The sequence below is a fragment of the Chrysemys picta genome, chromosome 9 (genome assembly GCF_011386835.1).
Source record: "Chrysemys picta bellii isolate R12L10 chromosome 9, ASM1138683v2, whole genome shotgun sequence".
In the NCBI taxonomy this organism is placed as follows: domain Eukaryota; kingdom Metazoa; phylum Chordata; order Testudines; family Emydidae; genus Chrysemys; species Chrysemys picta.
Window position 1 is genome coordinate 95350772 of NC_088799.1, and position 22242 is coordinate 95373013.

The window sequence follows — 22242 nt, forward strand, 5'->3', positions numbered from 1 at the left end:
ATCTGTTAGGACCGAGGATTTAGGATTCTATATTTTGCTGCCAGAATTGATGATACAACAAATGAAAGCACTGTAAATGCATCCAGTTCTCTACTCAATAAAATGGGTGGCAGCAAGGTGCATAGGAGTTCACTAAGTGGACTACAGAATATTCCACTAAGCTTATAATTTTGAAGTTTCGAGAGTCTTATGCAATAGAATAGCTTCTTTCTATAAGACCCCTTCTCCAGTTCTGTTTTGGGTTATCTTTTAAAGCTATAAAGGGAAGTCAGAGTTTCAACCAAGGTTTCTGAACTACATTCTCTGGAATTCTCAGGTAATTTCATGTCAGTATTCTACAAGTCTCACAATTAGTTGTTCTTATTTCAAGCCAATAGATAATTGAATAATAATCAGTAATGGCAGAAACTATTTCATCCATATATTCACCATTAAAATAACCTACCCTTAATATGCAACATGGCATTTTCCTCAGCCATTAAACATGTATTTATATAGACACTTGTCATATACAGTTGCTTATCAAGTTCAAAAAAGTATTTTCATGTAATTTTCAAATAACTTGATAAGATACATTCAATTCTTACCAAATTCATTTTTTCCCCTATTCATATCAGAAAACAGTAGAACAATGAAACAAAAATCAACACAAAATCTGTCTGGTTCTATACTGGTTCAAGACAATGAAAACCCAAAAGAAAAAAAATTCCTTATTTCTGCAGGCTTGCAGTACCACTTCAGACATTAATTCCTGAAATGGGTCCAAACTGTTACATTGTTAATGTCTACATTTTCTGCACTTTCATCTGATAATGTAGAAAAATCTCATTTAAACTATTAATGACAATTTTCAATTCCCTCTTCTCTGAGTTCTCATATTCAAGCAAAATTTCAAAATAAATTACGTATACAAACAGATTTGTACTTACATTTGCCTTAAATCTTCTGGCACTTCCAGTTTGATCTTGTGAAAAGTATCTTTTGTTGCAGGTTTGTTGGGATTCACAGATCTTAAACGCTCAATTGTGACAATTTCATTGTATGTAGCATCACAGGCTGCATATTCTATTACATAAAACTGATATAAAAAATAATAAAATCATCCAAGCTACATGTTTAATGACAAGAACAAGAATTGTGCTATGACTGCACTGAGTGTGAAGTATTCATTAATTGTGCAAATAAACTCTGCACTTTTTTAGTTTTAGGTAAAAAGACACTCCTAAATCAAACTTCCTACTAATGGGATAGCCTACATAGTTACTTAAGAATAAATTTAAAGAGAGAAACAAACAACTTCAAATCCGATGTCCAGACAGTTGCAAAAGAAAAGAGAAATACAAGAAAATTGAAGTGTGTATGTATATATATTCCTACCTCACCCTTTATCATTCTCACTTTAGCCAGCCACCAGCAACATGGTTCTTTTTCATTTGCTCTGGAATAAACCTAAACAAAAAAGTATAATGTACAACACTGAAGGATGAGAACTGTTAAAGAAACTTGTGTAGAATTTGCATAAAGCACATCACAAGTCATGACTGATATTACCACTAAATCTGTCCCTGCTATGCAAGAACTTTTCAAACCAGTAAATTATATAGGATCCATAAAATGTAAACAAAGTGCCTAGTTCAAACACCACAGCAAATATAAAATTATAGCCTATATGAATCTGCAAAAGTCAGGACAATCCTGAATTACTCAAAAAAGCAAAGGAATTCTGACTTATACGCCAGCTAATATTTCATTTTCATCTATAACTCTTCTAATTACGTGCAGGTACTGTACGGGTCATGCCAGTGCACAATATTATAGTCAGCATTGACATATTGAACCTTTCTCAGAACATCAATAAAGGCAGGTTTATACTAAAAAGTTTTGCCAGCATAGCAATGTCAAATAGGGATGTGATGATTTTATGTTATCGTTTTTTATACATCATAGCTTTGTGGCAAAAGCCCTAGTGCAGACAGTTTTATCAGCAAAGAAGTGGTTTTGCTGGCATAGTTTATTTTGCTCTCTGAACCAGAATAAGCTATATTGCCATACCAGTAAAACTTTTAAATTTAGACAACATTTAAGAAAGGAGTAAGAAGTTTAAACTTGTAAAATAAGGAAGTCGGATGGGTAATATTAGAGTGACCTTAATTTTTGTATATTATGTTTTCTAAATTGTAATGCTGTAAGACTGAAAGAAGAAGTAATAGTATGTTTAATCAGCCAACTGTTAACTCTGGCTTCAAAACACAAATTGGAGTCAGGTACCCAACTTCTACTGATTGTTGCTCTTTGTGCCTTTGAAAATTCCCCCACTCAATAATACCATGCTATAACCCAATGGTTCTCAAACTGTGGGTTGCGATCCCATTTTAATGGGGTCACCGAGGCCAGCATTAGACTTGAAGGGGCCCAGGACTGAAGCCAAAGCCCGAGGCCCACCGCCCAGGACTGAAGCCGAAGCCAGAGTACTCCAGCCTTCCCTCCCTCAACTCGGGGCGGTGGGGCTCGGGTTCCCTCTGCCCTCCCCACACTCTGGGCAGCGGGGCTCCAGCTCCCCCATACACACTTGGGGCAGCAGGGCTCGGGCTCCAGCCCCCACCCACCCATCCGGGGTCATGTAGTAATTTTTGTTTTCAGAAAAAGGTGAAATGGAGTTTGAGAACCGCTGCATAATCCATCACATTACTGCCAACATCCTGTACAAAAACAAGTTTTAATTGGCATTCAATTACATGAATTTGAACAAAATACTGCCCAATTGTGCAAATGGCTCCAGTTTCCCCATAAACCCTGAAATGAATAGTTCTGTGCCCCTTCAGCAACAGATCTGTCTATCCCCAGCTGTACGTCAATGATGCAATCCAAGAGCTGACCCTGGGTCAATTAAATGTGCGCTTCCCAGCTCCACATCAATTAATTCTCACTCTGTCAGTCACACAATTATTTCTGGGGCCCCCGCCCAAAAATCAACTCTGCATTCCCAGTCAATCAATTGGGGAAGTGAGGAAGACAGCTAAAATCACAAGCAGATGGGTTTCCCCCGGAGATCTATAGGAAGGTCTGAAAACCCATCAAGTTGGCAGGTCTGTTATCAATGGGCACCGAGGGTATTTTTTAGTACATATTACAAAGTTGTAAAAAGCAACAGAGGGTCCTGTGGCACCTTTGAGACTAACAGAAGTACTGGGAGCATAAGCTTTCGGGGGTCAGAACCTCACTTCTTCAGATGCAAGTAATGGAAATCTCCAGAGGCAGGTATATATCAGTGTGGAGATAACGAGGTTAGTTCAATCAGGGAGGGTGAGGTGCTCTGCTAGCAGTTGAGGTGTGAACACCAAGTGAACCTCTGTTGCTTTTTAGATTCAGACTAACACGGCTACCCCTCTGATACATTACAAAGTTGCTTATTTATCTTGAGGTTTTACTTTATATGTATAGGCCCTGTCTATACTACAGCGGAAACAGTTCTGGCTAACATGATTCAAACCCAAGCACATACTAACACACACACTTTTCTTCATCAATGAAGACATGAGGATCTAATTTACAGCACTGTTTGTAAGCCAATTGCTATCATTACCATGGAGGTCAGGGAAATAACTATAGCATACAAATCCCTCAAGTGTCACGGATGTGGTTTACAACTGTCAAAAGAAGCTCTTAAGTAGACTCAACATTATCTTCTCTAACGTTTGATATCAATCAGATGGCATAGTGTTGTACTTATTCCCAGTTACTTAGTACCTTTTTAGAATATCAGCTATTTAAAACATAATACATACCTCTACTTCATCACTTTCATTTATATCTTTATTATAGCCTGCAGGTGGTGGAAACCTCACATCATGGAATGGAATTTGTCTCTCTGGCTGCCAGCTGAAAACAAAAACACAGTGATAGACTGGCCCAGGTACTTTCACTTTCTTTTTAAAAGGATGACCACAAGTGTTTTCTACCTGTAAAGTTCACATCTTTACTTTCCATACATTTTCACACAAAAACATCATGAAATTTAAACTAACAGAATCTACTATAGAAATGTTGCAGAAAAAGTTTTTAAAATGTAGTTAAGCATCTTAAAACTAATAGAAGTATTAAAACTGTATCAGGGACCTTCTTGAAGTCTGGAGGCAGCAGAAAAATCTTTTGGTTCCCTTACCACAAAATAATTCTTCCCAAAAATCAGTATTTTGCTTACAATACTGCCAAACACCTAGAAGTTCTATTTTTATACTAAACAAATTCCAAATTCTTCTATTTTTCTATTTAAAAAATAACACAAACTTTACTGAGTAGAACATATCAATAACACTGACCATTTAAAGGTGTGCAGTAAAGTATTGAAGATTTCATCAACTTAAGAAATATGTGCTGTATGCATGTTATAACCAGGCTAACATGGATATTCAAGCACAATAGCTTAAAGAAAAAGACAGCTTGAAAATCTAGCTAATTTTTTTAAAAAAGTTAAGTTTCAGATTTTAGAACTTATTTTAGTTTAACAATCACATTTTTCTTTATCTTTAAAAAATGTGTTTTTCACTTCCCTGTTGCTATTTGAAAGAACCAAACAAATTAATAGGGGAAGTTGAATGACTTTATAGGAGAAATAGTAAAATTGACTATACACAGAGTATTGAACAAAGTAATAACAAAAGAAGAATTCTCTCTAATTTCAGTTAACAGTGATAGTATGAAGAACGAGGAGTATGTAAATTCTTTTTTCAGACATAAGTATAACAAGTTAAAAGCATCCCTTCAAAAGGCTCTCTTTCCTCGGATCTTATAACACCCGTAGTTTTAACAGACGCTAGCAAGGAATGTCCAAGCATACACTTAGTGATGTCACCTCAACCACAAATATATGCTGGAGAAGGTTTATAGAGGTGTACATTATTTTCCTCCATTAAAAAAAAAAACACAACAGATATATAAATACAGAATATTACAAAGATTTTCTCTTTTACATGCCTCTAAGGGCATGTATTCTTAAAAAAATGGAAAGGGGTGGCTAGCACATGGATTTCTTGCAAGGAGGCTGCCATAGGCCTCAGTGTTGATGCTGCTACATTTTAAAATCAACTCAGAATAACTTCTGTAATAATTTGGTGAGTCTAACATCTCCATTAACAAGAGATACTGGTTGAACTCATGGAACTGCTTTGGAGCCATCCAGACACAATACATAATATTAGTAATGCAGCAATGTTTACCTTTGCCTTTAACAAAACAAACTTATTTTATTACATCTTTCCTAGGTAAAATTTTAAAATAAAATACTATCGTTTTTATTGTGAAGAGCAATAGCATAAACGTTCAGATTTTAAATGTTTTACATTTTTTTTACCCATACCGAAAAAAAGCACTATTTATGTATTACTAAGTTAGACACATTAAATAAACACAGTATTAGATTTAAACATTGTGAAAAACATCAACAGTACACTTACTTGTTTTCAAATGCAACTGTTATTGAATCTTCATGTACATCCTTTACAAATGCCTGTATGAAAAAAATAGTAGAATTATGGATAGCGCCTATATTTTAAAAATATTGCCATCTTAAAGCTTCTTTTTTCCACTGACACCACTGAAACAAAAAATTAAGTCTGTTTTAAAATCAGCTGCGCTCTCTAATTTTGCAGTATTTTCCTAGAAGATGGCAATATAGAGACAAAGTTGCTGACATCTTTGTACTCCCCTGGTTTATGGGCACCACACAGTACACTGATATGCTTATGCAGTACTCAAATCATACATGCACTATTTTCTTTTCACATCTTAAAAGGAACAGTGTGTAATACAAACAGAATGTATGAATGTTAAACGCATTATGTTATGTTGCGTTAATAAGGTTTGCCTAAAATTCTACATTTCTTGTAGTTCTAACTGTAGAACTGTGGCGTAAATCAAAAATCCCAACAAATTTTTATTCCCCACCCCCATATCCCAGTACTAAGCTCTCTCAGCTCCCTCCCCATCTCCCTTTTCACCCCAAAACAAATTCCAGTAACACCAACAAGACCCAGTTATACCCAATTCACCCAAGCTTTAGCCAGATTCCCTTCAATCCTATTGCCTGGCGCTCAGCAACTGCCTTTCAAATTAATTCAAGTGGGACATCCTTCCCTCCATTTCCTCCCAAGGTGGTGGCTCTGTACATTTTTCATCCCTAAGATTCTCCTTTAGTATAAGAAGGAAAAGACTTTAGTGGGCCTACTGAACTGTGACTCAGGAAATCTGGATTCTATTCCCATCTCCACCACCAGCCTGCTGGGTGACCATGGGAAAGTATCTCTGCCTTTCCATGCTTCACAGTGTTTCCGTGTCCCCATCTGTAAAATTATGATATTGATACTCATCACTTTTGTAAAGCACTTTAAAGATGTACTGATGAAAAGTGTTATATAAAAAGTTAGATAGTATTATTCAGAGCCTCCAGATAATCGTGGTTATGTGGAAAGGAGTGGGGTAGAAATTTTGAAATTTCTTCCACTAACTAAATGCTTACAAAAGAACTTTTGCAAGTGTCTAAAATAGAAATAAATAAATGTAATTGTGTCGAAAATCTATGATAATTGATGGGTTTTCTGCTTGCATGTGTCCATATAAGAAGTTGATTCATGTGTGTATTCAGGAGCGTTGATGGGGAAAAGGGACATGAATGAAAGGACTATGCTAGTTTGTTCTATTAACAGTGAAGGTATTTTTAGCACATCCGTAAAATGAAAATAAACTAGATCATTGACAGCGTTAACGATTATTTACACCAAATACGTGGAATATTTAACCTTCCCCCAGTTTTGAGACTTCTAGTGAAATGAGGGGACACTTTTATACTTCAGATTCCATAGTAACTTCACTTTTCTTCCAATATTTGTCTTTTAGAAAATACTCCCAAGTATTTTCTTACGAACAGAAGCACCTAAGTATCAAACAAGATCATCAAGAGGGACTACTGCTAAAATGAAGTGCCATAGGTGTACATGAGTACAACCCTGGTTCTAGCAGGAAGTTCAATACTGACTCAATAACCTGCAATGAACTCAATCTCTTTTGAGCTGAGGTCAATGCAAAGTGAAAAAGAGCTCCTTTCACAGCATGCCCACCCTTTAAAGCACTCAAGGAACATTAAAGGAAGCATTAAAGTTATTTATATCGAAGTACCTTCAGAAAGGACACAAATTGGTTATAAAATTGGGCCATATCACTTACAAAGCCTCCCTTTCTATACATACCAAAATTACAGTTAATATTTTTCTCTGGCATGACAGAAAACAAATCTAACATCAGAGCTCAGTGTCTCACACATGTTAAGATAGGTACAGAAATAGTATTTATTTAAAACAACAGAACTTTAGGTTCACATACACCCATGCAGTTATTGCAAATTTTGCATACATCTCATATCCCTCTTTCCTGTGTCTTGGCTTATGATAAGCTCAGGGCCGCAGCAATTAAGGATATGCACTTGACAAATATTAGGATAGACTTGCCCCATTCTGAAACAGTGAACACATTTTCAAATGTTTGACATGTGCAGGTCTGAACCACCTATTGATCTAGATATTAACAGACATGGATGCCTTGACATCTGAAGTATACTGCAATTACTACCAAACATTTTGTATAAACTTATAATTCTGCAGAAAGGCAAAAGAGCAGGTCTATGTACTATTAGTAATAGTCACCTATGCAAAAGCAAAGATAATCTTATCAAAATTATCTGATTACATCATGAAAATATACATCTTAAATCAAGAGCTGCAAACTAGTCTTGAGGGGAAAAGTAAGAATGACAGATGCTAGTGTCAGCAGGAAGAACTTGAACTTCTTAATTAATCTTTTTGGTTTTCTTTGAACCATAATAGGATGAATGCTATATGTCTTTTTTAGTATGAAGAAACACTCTGAGTAGAAGTCTTTCCCTTTACAATGCTAAGCACTTCACCATCTTTAAGGACTCCTGAAGCTGTTCTAAGCACTGAACATGGTCCGTGAAAAATACAGGAAATGGCATGGAGTGAACTGGGATAGGGTTGGGTGGGTAGCAGAAAGAGTAACTGGCTCTTCTATCCACACTCAATAATTGCCAGAACAATGTGTTAATTCCACTACATCCCATAAGGAAACGGCCCAAATGGCCCTAGAAAGAGAATTACAGAAAGAAGGGTAGTCAAATTGAAGACAAGCTCCGTGTTCTTAAAACAATCCACCAAATGTTTTGCTTGGAAAAAGTGAAGGTCACATGAGCAACTGATTAGGACAATAACCTTTGGAGGGATGTTTTTCCCTTTCTTCTCATAGCCTTTAGTCTGAAGTTCCAGTAGATTGAATGGTAACCCCCTGCCATAGTTACTGTCTGTGGTAGCAGAAAGAGGAGGTTGTTGAACCTTTCTAGCTTGGCTGAAGATGACTCAGAGATTGTGCAGAGGATTTAGCATCAATTATTTTCTAGGAGTCTCATCTGTTTTCTTACCATACGAATTTTCCACAGAAAGGAAATCTTCAATGTGGCTTGAGCCTCCACCAAGAGACATGAATGCTTAAGCCAGGAACACTGATTAAGAGCAATACCCAGATGCAACTGCTCTTGCTGTGATGTCCAATGAAGCATGAAGAGTATGTGTGGATGCCACATCTCTCTAATGTCTATCACTGTCTTCCCCTGTTCCTCTATCAGATGGTCCAGAGGAAAAAGCACCTAATCCCAAAGCTGATATAAAGTTAAATGTTGAGTGTACCTGCACAACAGCAAGCACTGTTGAGAATTATATGAATTGGTATGAATCAATTCAGTTCATACTTAGTTTAAAAGAGTTAGTCATGGGAATAAATTCAATTAAAAATTAGGTTTTGCCACAGCATAAACAAGCAGCTCCAGCTAAGTTATGATAGTCTGAATTTTTTTTTTTAATTTTCAGTATTATAGAACTTATAAAGAGAAAAATGCTTGACAAAATATTTTAGCTGGGACCACAAAACCTCTGCCCAAGCACAGAATGGCAGGGTTTCTTAAAATGCATGTCAGCTTAAACACAGCAGTATGATATACATGGTACATGTACTGATGTACTAATATGTTAAAAAATGTATAGTTTAAGTCCAGTTCCAAATTTCAGTGGCAGTGGGGCCATGGAGGATAGTAACTGATGCATTCTAGTGCAAGGAACTAATAAAATCCACTCCCATTGAAAACAGAGTAGGTAGGCTTTGCGAGAACAGTGCAGAGAGAGTTTCCACACTGTTCACAGATCAATAAGTTGCAGGGATGGATTGGGAAAACTGGAATATAAAGATGCAGAGATATGTATATCTCAGGCTCATAGGTGTATGGGTAAGGAGGGATGGCAGACTAGCCTGAGCAAACATGCATGACAGATAGAGTGTGAAACATACTAAAGGTAGAGGGAGACTAAGATGAGGGAAAACAGGGAGAAGATAAAAGGTTGGAGTAGATATAACACCAAGAGGAATGATGTTTAGAAAGAAGTTAGGGGAGGGAGGAACAGAGCATGAGAAAAACATTTAGATCATTATTAGTGGCCGTATCAATTTTTTTTTTCCAGAAATTCATGAGCAGAAAGGTTTGCCCTTACTGTTATAGAGCACAAAAACAGAAAGCGCATAATACATAACTAAAGTCGTTCACTCTACCCTACATGAAAAACTTAAATGTGGTGCACTTTCATCATGGCAACTGAATAACATTAAATCCCTGAGCTTCACACTAGTAACATCAATAAAATAAATAAATAAAACCTGTCCCTGCAACATATTGTGATGTTACGAGGTCTCAAATATGTCAACATTCCCAAACTCTGCAAAATAAAGCTTTACTTTCAGTGATCCAAATAGTATGGCCTAAATTTCATTATTAGTCATTTTACAAATGTAAATGTTATGCTACTGTAAACACCAATATATTTATTATTTCAGTGCTCAAGAGTAGGCACATGAACAATTAAAGATATGGTACCTGTCCCAAGGAGTTTAAAGTGTAAAATCAGATGTAATAACTGGAGATCAGAAGAGGGTAAGGGGTCCAAGAGAAAGAGAAGAGCAGAGATAAAGGTTATAGTAAGAAAAATGGTCAGTTACTCAGTATGGCATATGCACATATTGACCATACTATTACATTAAGTGTTAGGGGAGTTAAATTTATCATTTAATTCGCTGTTCATGGATGGCTGAAGTACTTTTTTTTTCTTCAAAGGAATCAGAAAGAGAAAAGTGAGCCAATTTGGCTAACAAGCCTGGGAAAGGCATTCCACATAGAGTAGCAGAATGGCAAAAAGTCACAAAGGAGCAGCAGGGGAAGGAAACAAAGGGAATGTCCAGGCTGGCACCATTAGAAGGATGGAGGGGATGGGAATTGACAAACGGAGACAAGGTTGGAGATATCTGTTGGGGATGAATTATGTAACCTTGAAAGAAAGGACAAGGAACTACAATGGGGAGCCGGGGGGAATTCTGCAGGATGTGACGGGATTAAAACAACAAATGACAAAGATGATTTTAACATCAGCAGTATGGATGGAGACAAGTTAAATATCCAGAAATCCAAAATAAAAACTGTAGTCACTGAGACAATGGACAAGCAATTGAACCATTGGGAAATTTTAAAAAGGGGCAGATTTTAATAATGTTATGGAAGAAGAAATGGCAAGATTTGGCCACAGACAGGAAGTGGATGGAGAGGTCAAAAATGGATCTACATTACAGACTGACAGGATGCTAATAGTATATCAACAGCAAGAGATAATGGAAGAAGTGGAGTGTCTTTCAGGGAATATCCTGACTGCTTTTCAACCCCACTGGCACAGGATTGATCCCATTAAACAGCTGCATACAACATTTTCTTATCTAATTACAATAATTGAATATGCTCACAGTATATCCTAAGTGGTTTTTTAAGTGACCTCTTTGATCCTTGCAACAGAAGTCCCAAAGACACACCTACTTTAGGAGAAAAACTTAGCCAGTTTTAATCAACATATTATGTTGGTATCAATTTTACATGTGAGACTAATATTATGGGAGATGGGATTAAGCGATAATAGTTTTAGAATGCATTTAAAGATTATGAACACAGTAAAAGACCTAACACTGGTAATTTTCAGTAAAACTAAATAAAACTGAAACAAGTACACTACTGAATGTCTTACTTTGTATATTGTATTGTGCCTTCTACTGCATTTGTATTCATTACAGAAAATTACTTATGGATAGGCATCATGCTTTTCAAGATTGAACATAGAGCTGGAAGCCAAGAACTCCTTAGTTCTAAATCATATTTCTGTCAATAGCTCAGGGAGCAGCCTTCAACAAGTCACTTATCCTAATTTTGTAGATAGGGTAATAAAAATGATCTACCTACTTCGTGGAGGTGTTAGAGGGCATTAATATTTGTACGATTCTTTGAAAATATAAAGTACTAAGATATTATACTAAAATCAGTTCTCTAATATACTGTAGAAAAATTAACTATAGATATATTATCAGCATCCTTTATATTTTCCGTATGTAACTGAAATGAACACAATTTTCTAAAACTGTCACTGTCCTCAAGTGCAATTTTTACCTCTTAAAGTACGTTGACAGGGAATAAATGTTTAGAGGGAAGGACATTAAAACATCACCAATTATTTTGTATATGAGGCTGCAGAACAAGTGGGTTAAACCCTATTAATTTGTTCCCTAGTATAAATTTTCCATTAGATAACGCCCCACACTGAAACACACAAAATTCAAAAACTGTAAGTGTACTTAAGTATTCCTCTCTTAAAATAAAAGAACACTGTACAGCACACATATATTAGTGATGTCCATGTGATGAAATGCATTTATCTTGCATCTTTGACTATTTTACCTGCACTATGCCCCTTAATGCCATATCAGCCAGCACTTAACATTTTTAACCTTCCAAAGAGATTCAGGTCCAAGCCACAAAAGTCAGGCTGATTTCAAATATGCCTAAAGTTCATAGATTTTCAAAATCTGAGGTTTTGGGTCAGGCTCTTCTCCAGCTACAAACCTCTGAACAGCTTTAAAACAGCCACTGAAAAATATACACACAACGTAGTGTAAAAAACGCTTTCTATCCACAAACATGGAACATCCACCCACAATTGAACGGGTCTGAGTGACAATATTAGATCAGGGACCAGCAACTGTTCTAAGTTCAACATCTCATGTCAACAAGGATCTCTAGAAATAAGCATCCTACATTTCAGAAGTGCTGGGCACTCTCAGCTCCCATTGCAATGTGAATAAGAGCTCAGAGTGCTCATCACTTCTGAAAAAACCAGGCCAGAGAGCTTTACCCATTTGAAAGCTAGAAATCCTACCTTTAAAATGTGATTTGGTACTCGTTTCTAGCTATGACAAGCTATGAGGTATCTGCCCTTAAGTTTGTGACAGTAAGATTTATAAAACCTATTTTAGATCATTAAACAGTGTGTATACTGAAGTAAATATTAGATGCCAAACAGACCAAGGCCCCACTGTAATAGACACAGCACAAACAAAAGCTTCCCCAATTTTAAGTTACCTTTTTCCCCTCCACTAATACAACTGGTATTAAAAACAACCTTGGCTTCGTAAAGGGATAAAAAATATCCAACATTTTTAAAAGCTCTCCAGAATATTACTAAAACATTTTATTTTAATATATATGGCATAAAAGTAGTATTACTAATAGCTGGTATTACTGATATGATGGTACTACTGACCTTCATTTGGGATGACCTAAATAATTCTTTGCAAGCTTTACCACCATAAATAACATGGCCATTCCCTAACTCATGCCAGTAAGTGTCTTTATCCTTTGTCTTGTACTCCATACATATTAGCATGTATCCTGATTTAATGTATTTACAGTATTTTTGCTAAGGGTTTTCCAATCAGAGTGAATTAAGGTGACTTTATAGTACTAATTGTAGGATGATCACTAGATATTAACATACCATAAAATGAAATGATGAACAGTTTTACAATATTATAACTCTAGAGGGATCCATCAAGATGCTGTTTAAATAAATTTCTTATTTTCCCATTGGGATAGTCTTGTGTTTAAGCTGTTCTGTTCCTGGCCCCCATCACAAACTTAATATGATGTTAGGCAAGCCAGTTCATTCAGTGCCTCAGTTTCCCCATCTGTAATATAGAGATAATACTGACATCTGACAGGACAGCATGTAAAATTAATCAATAAGTGCAAGGGGCTCAGATATTATGGCAATATAAAGAGGCTATAACTAGATTGGATAAACTATGACTTTTCTGTTAAATACTAATCCTTAAACATTTGAGAATAACTTTTTATTTAAGAACTGGTTTCTACATTTATAATATATGTATTGTTTCCTCTAAGTAACCTTTGGGTCAGAGTTGATCATTTTGCTTGCCATTTTAAACCTTTCTTATTTACCCTTCCTATTTGCTAAAGAGTTTATATGAATTCTAAAATATAAGAAAAATATAATTTTCTGTTAAGAGAAATGTTTGTAAAATAATGTGGATGTACTAAATGATGTTCACATTTAGTAAACAAACTCAGAGTTTATGGAACAGAGTAAGTCATGAACCAACGAAACCTTTCATTCATCATACACCTAACCTGTTCTGGGACCAGAAATGTTGGTAATAAAAAAATATATATTTTTATATATCAGGTGATCAAGTAACCCAGCACATTTTATTTTATTTCTCTAGTGTAAAAAAAAATAAAAAATTGAAGGGATCATGAAATTTACAATATTTCTCAAACTGAGAACTTTCTGCACTGATCTCATTCAAATAAAGTACATGAAATTGGCTTTATTTCTTCTCAGTAATCTTGTCACAGTAGTATATACTTTTAATCAGTTACTAACCAGAGAGAATATATGTTTTAAATGACCTCATTCTACAAAGCCTGCCTACTGTATATAATGTATTTAATTACTGGTAAACAACTAGATACAAAACTACAGTCATTTAAAAACCCTACATCTTTAATTCTTAAAATCCATACTTCATATTTTCAGTTATCTTTTGAACAATCATCAACCCCATAAAGAAAAGACAAAGAAAAGAAAAAAGGGACTTTTGTGAGTGCTCAATATTTTATTTCCTGGTACCTATATACAGATCTGGGATTTCAACTGGAACACTGCAAACCCAACAGATGCTCTATTTAGCACTCATAGTCTCTTCTCACTATGAAAACACATGAGATGGCACCAAATATTAAAACATCCCCCTCCAGATATTTTAAGGGGAAAAAAACCAAAGATTTTAAACAGAATGAACTTTTAAAAACCTGTATATATTGGCATCATTTTAGACCACTAGAACTCAATATTATCTAGGTCCCTGAGCTTCCTTCCTACCTCTTTCATGCTATAATATGTGATGAACTATTCAGTTCTATCCATCTCCAGTTTATTAAGAAACACAGGACACTACTCAATACTAGGCCCAATTCTTGAAGGCACTAAGAACATTCAACACCCATATGAATGGAGTGCTCAGCACCTTGCAGGAACAGACCAGGCCCATTATGGTTAACTGTATTTTGACAAAGCAACAGAGGGTCCTGTGGCACCTTTGAGTCTCAAAGGTGCCACAGGACCCTCTGTTGCTTTTTACAGATTCAGACTAACACGGCTACCCCTCTGATAGTTGTATTTTGACAAAGGCCTGAATCCACTATAGTTGACTCTAATGGGAATAGGCCCTAACCCAGTTTTACTAATGGTTTGGGTTTTTTTTTTTTTTATCTTCTGGATCACAGACCATTACAACCCAAACGATGACCTACTGTATACTGACCAATGCTCATTTCATGTAACAACAGGGGCAATACTAGCCGCTGTAACAATCAACAGGAATAGCTGGCAGTGTGTGTTCTCCACGCTCAGTGAAGGCTCTCCCCAACACCCAACACACACACGCCACCACGTATACATCAAATAGGCAAAACCACATTTTCAATGGGAGCCGTATTGGTCAGTAACGTTTCCAGGACCTCGGGGCAGGCCTGAAGGCCAAGGGATGCTCCAACCCACGTCGGGGCGGGCATCTCTGGCCGCGGCATTAGCAGCACCACTGGGCGGGGGGGGGGGGGGGGGGGCGTTTCATCCCGAATGCCTCGTTAACGAGCTTCCGGGGGCCCGCCCGGCAGGGGCTCGCCGGGGTGCAACGCAAGGCCCCTCGCGCTGAGGCTCTACTCGGCCGCTGATCCCCCCCCCCCCCAGCGCTAGGAGGGGAGAAGCCCCAGCCGTGCCCCCTTCATCTTCCCCGCACACCGGGAGCGGCGAGCCCAGGCCTCCCTGCCCCCACAGGGCGAAGGTCTCACAGGCCCGAAGCCTCCGGGCCCCTGAGCTCCCTCTGTCCAAGGCGGCTTCCCTCATCCGTCCCCCGCCCCCTCCCCTCAGGTACGGGGCGGGAGGAACCGGCTCTCCCAGGCCGCCGTCTAGCCCAGGCCTCTCTCCTTTCCTCATAGGCGGGAGGAGCCGCCGCCTCCTGCCCAAGCCCCCCCCGCGGAGGCCCGGCCCGGGCGCGTGGTACCTTGTAGAAGGCCCCATTGGAGCCCCGCACCTCCACCACCAGCTCCTCCATGTTGTGCCGCGGCGGCTCGGTGCGGGATGCCCAGGCCCGGCACCGCCTCTCTCGCTCGGGGGGAGGGGGGAGTGGAGCCTCGGTTCGCTCCGTAACCGGACGGGTGGGGGCGGGGGCTCGTCGGCTCCGTTCCTCGCCCGCGGCTGCCCGGAAATGAAAGCGAAACGGTCGCCACCCGGCGGCGCGCGGGGGAGAGGGGAGAGGGGCGCCCGCTTAGAATGTAAACATTAAACCCACATCACGTGACGGGCTCCGACGGAGGGGGGGGAGGGGCGGGGAATTAACTCGCGCGAGCACACACCCCGCTCGCGGCCACCTAACGGCCAGCCGGCCGCACCCCGCCCTCACACACACACACACAGCCGCGCTAGCGGCGGCACGCAACCTAACCTCACGGCGCTACGGCGCCCCGCCCGCGCCCTGAGCGACTGCATCGCCACCCAATGGCGGTACGCCATCGACGTGTGCGGCGGCCAATGGGAACGCCCGCTGAGGAGGCCCTGTGACCCGGGAAGGCGCGGGTTACCATGGCTTTCAAAGGAGCCCCTCGGCTCGGTGACCGGCCCGGCTTTCCGGGGAGGCCTTGCGTCGAAGGATAGGGGCGGGGGGGATAGTCCAGAGAAATCCTGGTGACGGTGGGGCGCGTGGGGGAAGGGCGGATGCTGATGCGGCCGCCCGGAGGGAGGGGACGGCTAGTGGGAGATGGCGGCTGAGGAAGGAGGCGTCGCTGTGGAGCCGCACGGCTGGTGAAGCGGCGTGTCTGTGCGGGGGAGCCCGGGGCCAGGAGAAGGCCCTTTGCAGCACCTCGGGCGCGTGGACTGATAAGGGGGTTCGCACTTCCGGTTTGGCCTGAATTAAACCCTGGCAGGTGCTGTTAAGGCCCTTATGGGGCTCTAACCCCCTCTCAGTGCCTCATGCTGGGGGTAAATGGAGGGGGGACCCCGAGTCTGGTCTCTGCCATTTCTCATGGGCTGTTTCTCCGTCTGGGATAGTTCAAAATGTTCCGCAGATCAAATCGGCAAGGGATTGTCAGGAGCCGCTGTTCCATACAGGTGGCATTGTTGGGGAACAAAGTGGTAGGAGTATTAAGTCATTTCCACTCTCGTTGCTTGGACGTTAGTTGGGAGCACCATGCAATACCACACATGGATATGTTTAATACAAACTGCATCCCAAAATAGTAGGTAAAAATGTATGCCGACTGTTCAAGGGAAATAGTATCTGTTGCTTCCACAGAGCTTGACTGTACACAGATGGTCTGGAGGAATCTTCCTGACAGGGGATATGTTCTTGGTGCTGTTCAGTAATCCTACATCAAGGCAATCCGTCTTGATAGTACAGAAATCTCATGTTTGGCAAATGTTCCTTTTGATTCAATGGCTTCCTTTGAGAGTTACAGAAATACTGTCTCTGTCTCGTCTTAGTGCTGTATCTGATTTTACCTCCTACAAGCTGTAGGAGTTATTTAAAAGTGTAGGGTGTGCTGTTTAAATTATGTACAATAGAACCTCAGAGTTATGAACACCAGAGTTTCAAACTGATCAGTCAACCACACACCTAATTTGGAACCGAAAGTACACGATCAGGCAGCACCAGAGACACCCCCCCCCCCCCCCCAAAAAAAAAAGGAGATACACTCCAGTACTGGGTTAAATGTAAGCTACTAACAAAAGGGAAAGTTTTAAAAAAATTGACAAGGTAAGGAAACTTTCTGTGCCTGTTTCATTTAAATTAAGATGATTAAAAGCAGCATTTTTCTTCTGTATAGTAAAGTTTCAAAGCTGTGTTAAGTCAATGTTCAATTGCAAACTTTTGAAAGAACAATCCTAATGTTTTATTCAGAGTTATGAACATTTCAGAGTTACAGACCACCTCCAATCCCGAGTGTTTGTAAGTGAGGTGCTACTGTACTCTGGATGTGCATGCACAATAGGGCCTGAAATTTGATTTATAAATATTAAATGAGACACTCCATTCACATTCATCCAGGGGAGAAGGGAGAACCAGCAGCCAGAGAGGGAATAATTTGTTTTTTTCAGCAATTCATGGCTTGTGGGCTTAATTTTAGAGTAGGTTGGGCAAAGCACTTGCTTGCAATTTGGCCATCATAGTAACAAGGATCTAGTATTTAAAAAATAGGCTTTTAAGGATTATTAAATCAGAGCTATTAATATTAGCCTCCAGATAACATGGCGATATAGGTGAACTATAAATAGATTATATAAAACCACACTAAAAGCACATTAAGATTGCAATGTAAAGCACTCAAAGGTTAGGAAATGCCAGAAGTAAGGTTGCATGAGTGTAAGCATTATGACAGTCTTATTACATTGATCACATACTATTTGCGGCATACTGTTGTTTTTTCTGCTAAAACACAAGAAGAAAAGGAGGGGAAAAAACCTCAACTATTTTGATAAGAGTTTTTTCCAGAACTTTTAAGTTTGTCATGGTTATGACTTCTGTGACAAAACTTTGACTCTCTCTCAAGTTTTTGCACAAAAGTCATGCATTGAAATCCTGGCCCCTTGAAATCAGTGATAAAACTGTTGATGTCTGTAGGTCCAGGATTTCACCCATTGTCTCTTTCATCTTAACCAGCCTGTTCTTGAACACAACACTTCCATGAATGTTTACAAATTTCTGTGTATATACACAGTGTAGCATGCAGGCAGGGGGTGGTTGTTGATATTAAACATTTAAATATTTTATTAAAAGATTTAAACAAGTTTTGATGTAAAAATGTTTAATATCTCATGAGAAACAATGTTTACCAGGACTTGTCTTTTTAAACTAATTTGTTTTGTCATGCTGAGATGGATTTGGAATTGTCTGTAATTTATGAATATTAGGTCATGACCTGGTTACTGTAATGTTTACTGTCTGTCTATATCGAAGGACTTGAAAAAGAACTCTCTGGTAAGCTCATCTCTCTCACCAACAGAAGTTGGTCCAATAAAAGATTACCTCACCCACCTTGTCTCTCTGCATATAATATTATTTCAGTAGCAGGATTGTTAGGAAATGCACCCAGGAAGGGAGAGTCAATCCTGATATACTCTTCTGAGGAAATACCTGAGGGACAATGCAAGGGCCATTCACATTGATACAGAGACTCAGCCCGTTCCTGGTTTTCCTATGAGTAACTCTCGGGTATCAAACGATACAGGTGAGCTGAAAGAGAGCATGTGAGAGGTTAGACCCATCAGGAGGATGGTTAGACTCTAGGTAAGATACACAGGCATCTAGTCTTTTTGTTATAAAATCCTTTTCCCCCTTATGCTGTGCTTTGTTCCTAAGATTTAATTAACAAGACTTCTGTGTTAAGGCTGTTTTGGGTCACTAAATCTCTGATTATAGGCTCCTGAAAGGAAGAACTGCGAGTTTCTGAATCCATTTGGACCTGTTTGGGTATGCAGTGTATTGTAGCTCAGGGCCTGGTCTGGGAATCATAAGAACGGCTCTACTAGGTCAGACCAAAGGTCCATCTAGCCCAGTGTCCTGTCTTCCTACAGTGGCCAGTGCCAGGTGCCCCAGAGGGAATGAACAGAACAGGTAATCATCAAGTGATCCATCTGCTGTTGCTCATTCCCAGCTTCTGGCAAACAGGCTAGAGACACCATGTGATTCTACCCCTTGAATGGTAAAAGTACAAAGTCTAACACTTAAGCAGCTGCACTCAGAGACCAGAGAAGGATCAGAGGAGCAGCTAGCCTGTAGCCATTACACATGGATTTTCTCATCTCTGTCTTTGACAAACAATCAGCCTCTGTCACTAAAGGCCAACTTGTGGCCCCATAAATGAGGCACAGTGGGACAAATATTTGACCTTTGCTGTAACTCTTATTTTAATTGTATAATAAAAATTAGATTATAAAGACATTCTAAAATAAAGGTTCTTTTTCAGTGAGACCTAGGGGTAATCCTATATATATACACATTTTGTGTTGCCTTAACATCAGGATTACATAGAAAGAGCATCGCATTGGGGGTCCTTAATATTCAAGTTCAAAGTAACTGTTCTTATGACGTGTATTTTATCAAACAACTGTATGTGCTTGGAATATAGTGTAAAAAAAGCTGCAGTAGGTCAGTAGATATAGAACTATATGATATCCTTTTCATTGCTGTCTTTTAATATTGCCAGTCTGTTTACAAAAATGGACTGAAACAAAGCATGCATAGTTGGGAATAGGTTTTATGGGGTGTCTGAACTTTTGTGTTCAGCTAACTGTCACTTGCAACAGGTAAATGTCAGGCCATAAAGACAAGAATGAGAAGTTTGTATTTACTTATAGTTGCATTACTGACTGTACTTGAACAGAGTTGGAATAAATTGTTCATACGTAGTAGTGGGAGACAGATTTTTTTTGTGTGAACATGTTTTCTGCATTTGACTGGTGATTTAATCTGACTACATATTTATTCTCTTATTTGCTTTTCCACTACAATTTGTGACTTCCTTTCAAATGTGAAGGGAGGAATCTATTTGTATGAATATTGCTATTCATGAATGAACATGTGTGCAACCATTGAATTTTTGTGTGAATGAGTTTATTTGCATGAGAAATGCTGTGAATCCATCCTTATCTTTTTACCTGGTATCCCCTCTGAGATTACTTACTACATGTAGGACTCTGCCGAAAGAAAGTCAAAACCAATAAAACTGGTATTCGGACCATGTAGCCAGGATCTGTACTACTTGTATAAAAGAGGACAGGAAAAGATGTTAAAATGTCTTAAATTTCTAGTCCAGCTAATCTCCACCCACACTCTGAAGTGCTGCTGTCTCTACCAGCAATTCTTCCTTAACACTTGCTAGCCTATGAATTTATCCTCTTGGCTTGTGAGACGCTCTGTGGAAAATTCTCTTTTTTGCTTTTTACCACCTTTCCCTTTCTCAGAGAAAAGAAACTCTCCCTGCAGTTTGCAGAACACCAGCATGAGGCGCCCACCATCAGTCCCATTACTACAGAACATTCAGATTCCACTCTTCTGTCTCTGTGAGGGCAGGCCTTCAGTTGCTAAGGAACAGTCTAATTCCAAAACATTCCCTCCCTTATCTTGTTAAAGATATATTACCTAAAACATTCTACTAGCATTTCCTTTACAATGTGGCTATCGCCTACTAATTAAACATCTTTATTAAACAGTAAATCATGCACATTGGCATATGAAAGCTATACCTTCAAAAAAAGTAAACATTTGTGTATGTATCTAAAGAGCTTTCAAGTTAATCTAAGAAATGCACCATTATGCTGCATGTTTTGACTCCTGTTCTCAATTATGGGTCTCAAGTGAGACATTTAAAAATAGATCTAAAGAAAATGGAATGGTATAAGCTAGGGCTGGCCAACCTGAGCCTGAGAAGGAGCCATAATTTGCCAATGTACATAGCCAAAGAGCCACAGTAATATGTCAGCAGGCCCCCAACTCCCAGTGCCTCCCGCCCACTGGCAGACCTGCCAATCAACACCTCTCTCCCAATCAGCTGTTTCATGGCATGCAGGGGTGGGGGGAGAGAGAGGAGTGAGGGCACTGCAGGCTCAGGGGAGGGGGTAGGAAAGGGTGGAGTGGGGGCAGGGCCTGTGGCAGAGCCAGGGATTGAGCAGTGAGCACCCCCGGCACATTGGAAAGTTGGCACCTGTAGCTTCAGTCCTGCAGTTGGTGCCTATACAAGGAGCCACATATTAACTTCTGAAGAGTCGCATGTGGCTCCAGAGCCAGAAGTTGGCCACCCCTGGTATAAGCCTTTAGGTGCAAGGACATCCTAACACAGGTAATAGAATTTCTGAAAGACTTGGGAGAGGGATCCTCACTGATTGCAGTCTGTGTGGGAGCAAGTGCTAGCAGCAAAGGAAGACTTGATATAATCAAACAATTACTTAAAGGACCTGTGAAGCAAACAAGAGGAGATAAATGTAGGTAATATTTTCAGAGATTCTTCTGGTGCCAAGTGTAAACAAAGGGAGGAAGAATTTAATACAGAAAATCACATCACAGCTTTCCTGTGTCTTTTAGACCTCCTCCTAAAAAAACCAAACCCAAACCATGTTAGTCACAATGATTTTTGAAAGCAGCTGTCAGCTATGGTTCAGTTTAACACTGTTTGTGTGTCTGCCCTGCAGAATCCTGTTAAATAAATATGTCTTAATCTGAATCACACCATAAAAATGATTACACAGGCCTAGCTGACAGATACTCCTGTTCCTTATAAGAAAGGACAGAGACAGCCATTTGGATCCCAGACAGTCTGATTCTAGAGCACAGGGGGAAACAATTATTGACTCCAAAATAGCTGGTTTCATAAACAAATGGTTTGTAACTGTGGGAGGGACTGTCTCCTCTTATGTAGTACCTATTGCATAGAATATCAGGGTTGGAAGGGACCTCAGGAGATCATCTAGTCTAACCCCCTGCTCAAAGCAGGACCAATCCCCAATTAAATCATCCAACCAATTTTTGCCCCATATCCCTAAGTGGCCCCCTCAAAGGTTGAAATTACAACCCTGGGTTTAGCAGGCCAATGCTCAAACCACTGAGCTATCCCTCCCCCTTCCTCTAAGTTCACACCTCTGATGCATTGTTTCAGGCTGTGAACTCAGAAAGAAAATTGTATTTGGTTACACTTGG

At 39.5% G+C, this 22242-nt stretch overlaps 1 protein-coding gene and 1 long non-coding RNA gene across 8 annotated transcripts in view; one reads left to right on the forward strand and one right to left on the reverse strand.

Annotated features, from left to right (window-relative positions):
* Positions 1-8637, forward strand: part of LOC135973464 (uncharacterized) — a 41986-nt gene extending 33349 nt beyond the window's left edge. The window contains exons 2-3 of the long non-coding RNA XR_010590300.1: positions 3823-3913; positions 8501-8637. This is a non-coding gene — a long non-coding RNA (uncharacterized LOC135973464). The remainder of the gene's footprint in view (positions 1-3822; positions 3914-8500) is intronic.
* Positions 1-16039, reverse strand: part of FMR1 (fragile X messenger ribonucleoprotein 1) — a 48339-nt gene extending 32300 nt beyond the window's left edge. For 2 of the 7 annotated variants that reach the window (XM_065556709.1, XM_005299009.5), the window contains exons 1-5: positions 15559-16030; positions 5454-5506; positions 3786-3879; positions 1378-1449; positions 930-1078 (exon numbers count right to left, since the gene is read on the reverse strand). In XM_065556709.1, the coding sequence (XP_065412781.1) occupies positions 930-1078; positions 1378-1449; positions 3786-3879; positions 5454-5506; positions 15559-15609 (419 nt within the window). In that variant the 5' untranslated portion in view covers positions 15610-16030. Of the gene's footprint in view, positions 1-929; positions 1079-1377; positions 1450-3785; positions 3880-5453; positions 5507-15443; positions 15536-15558 lie in introns of those variants that run through there. The other 5 variants (XM_005299010.5, XM_005299008.5, XM_065556708.1 and 2 more) reach the window with 5 other exon arrangements.
* Between the last annotated feature and the right edge of the window lie 6203 nt (positions 16040-22242).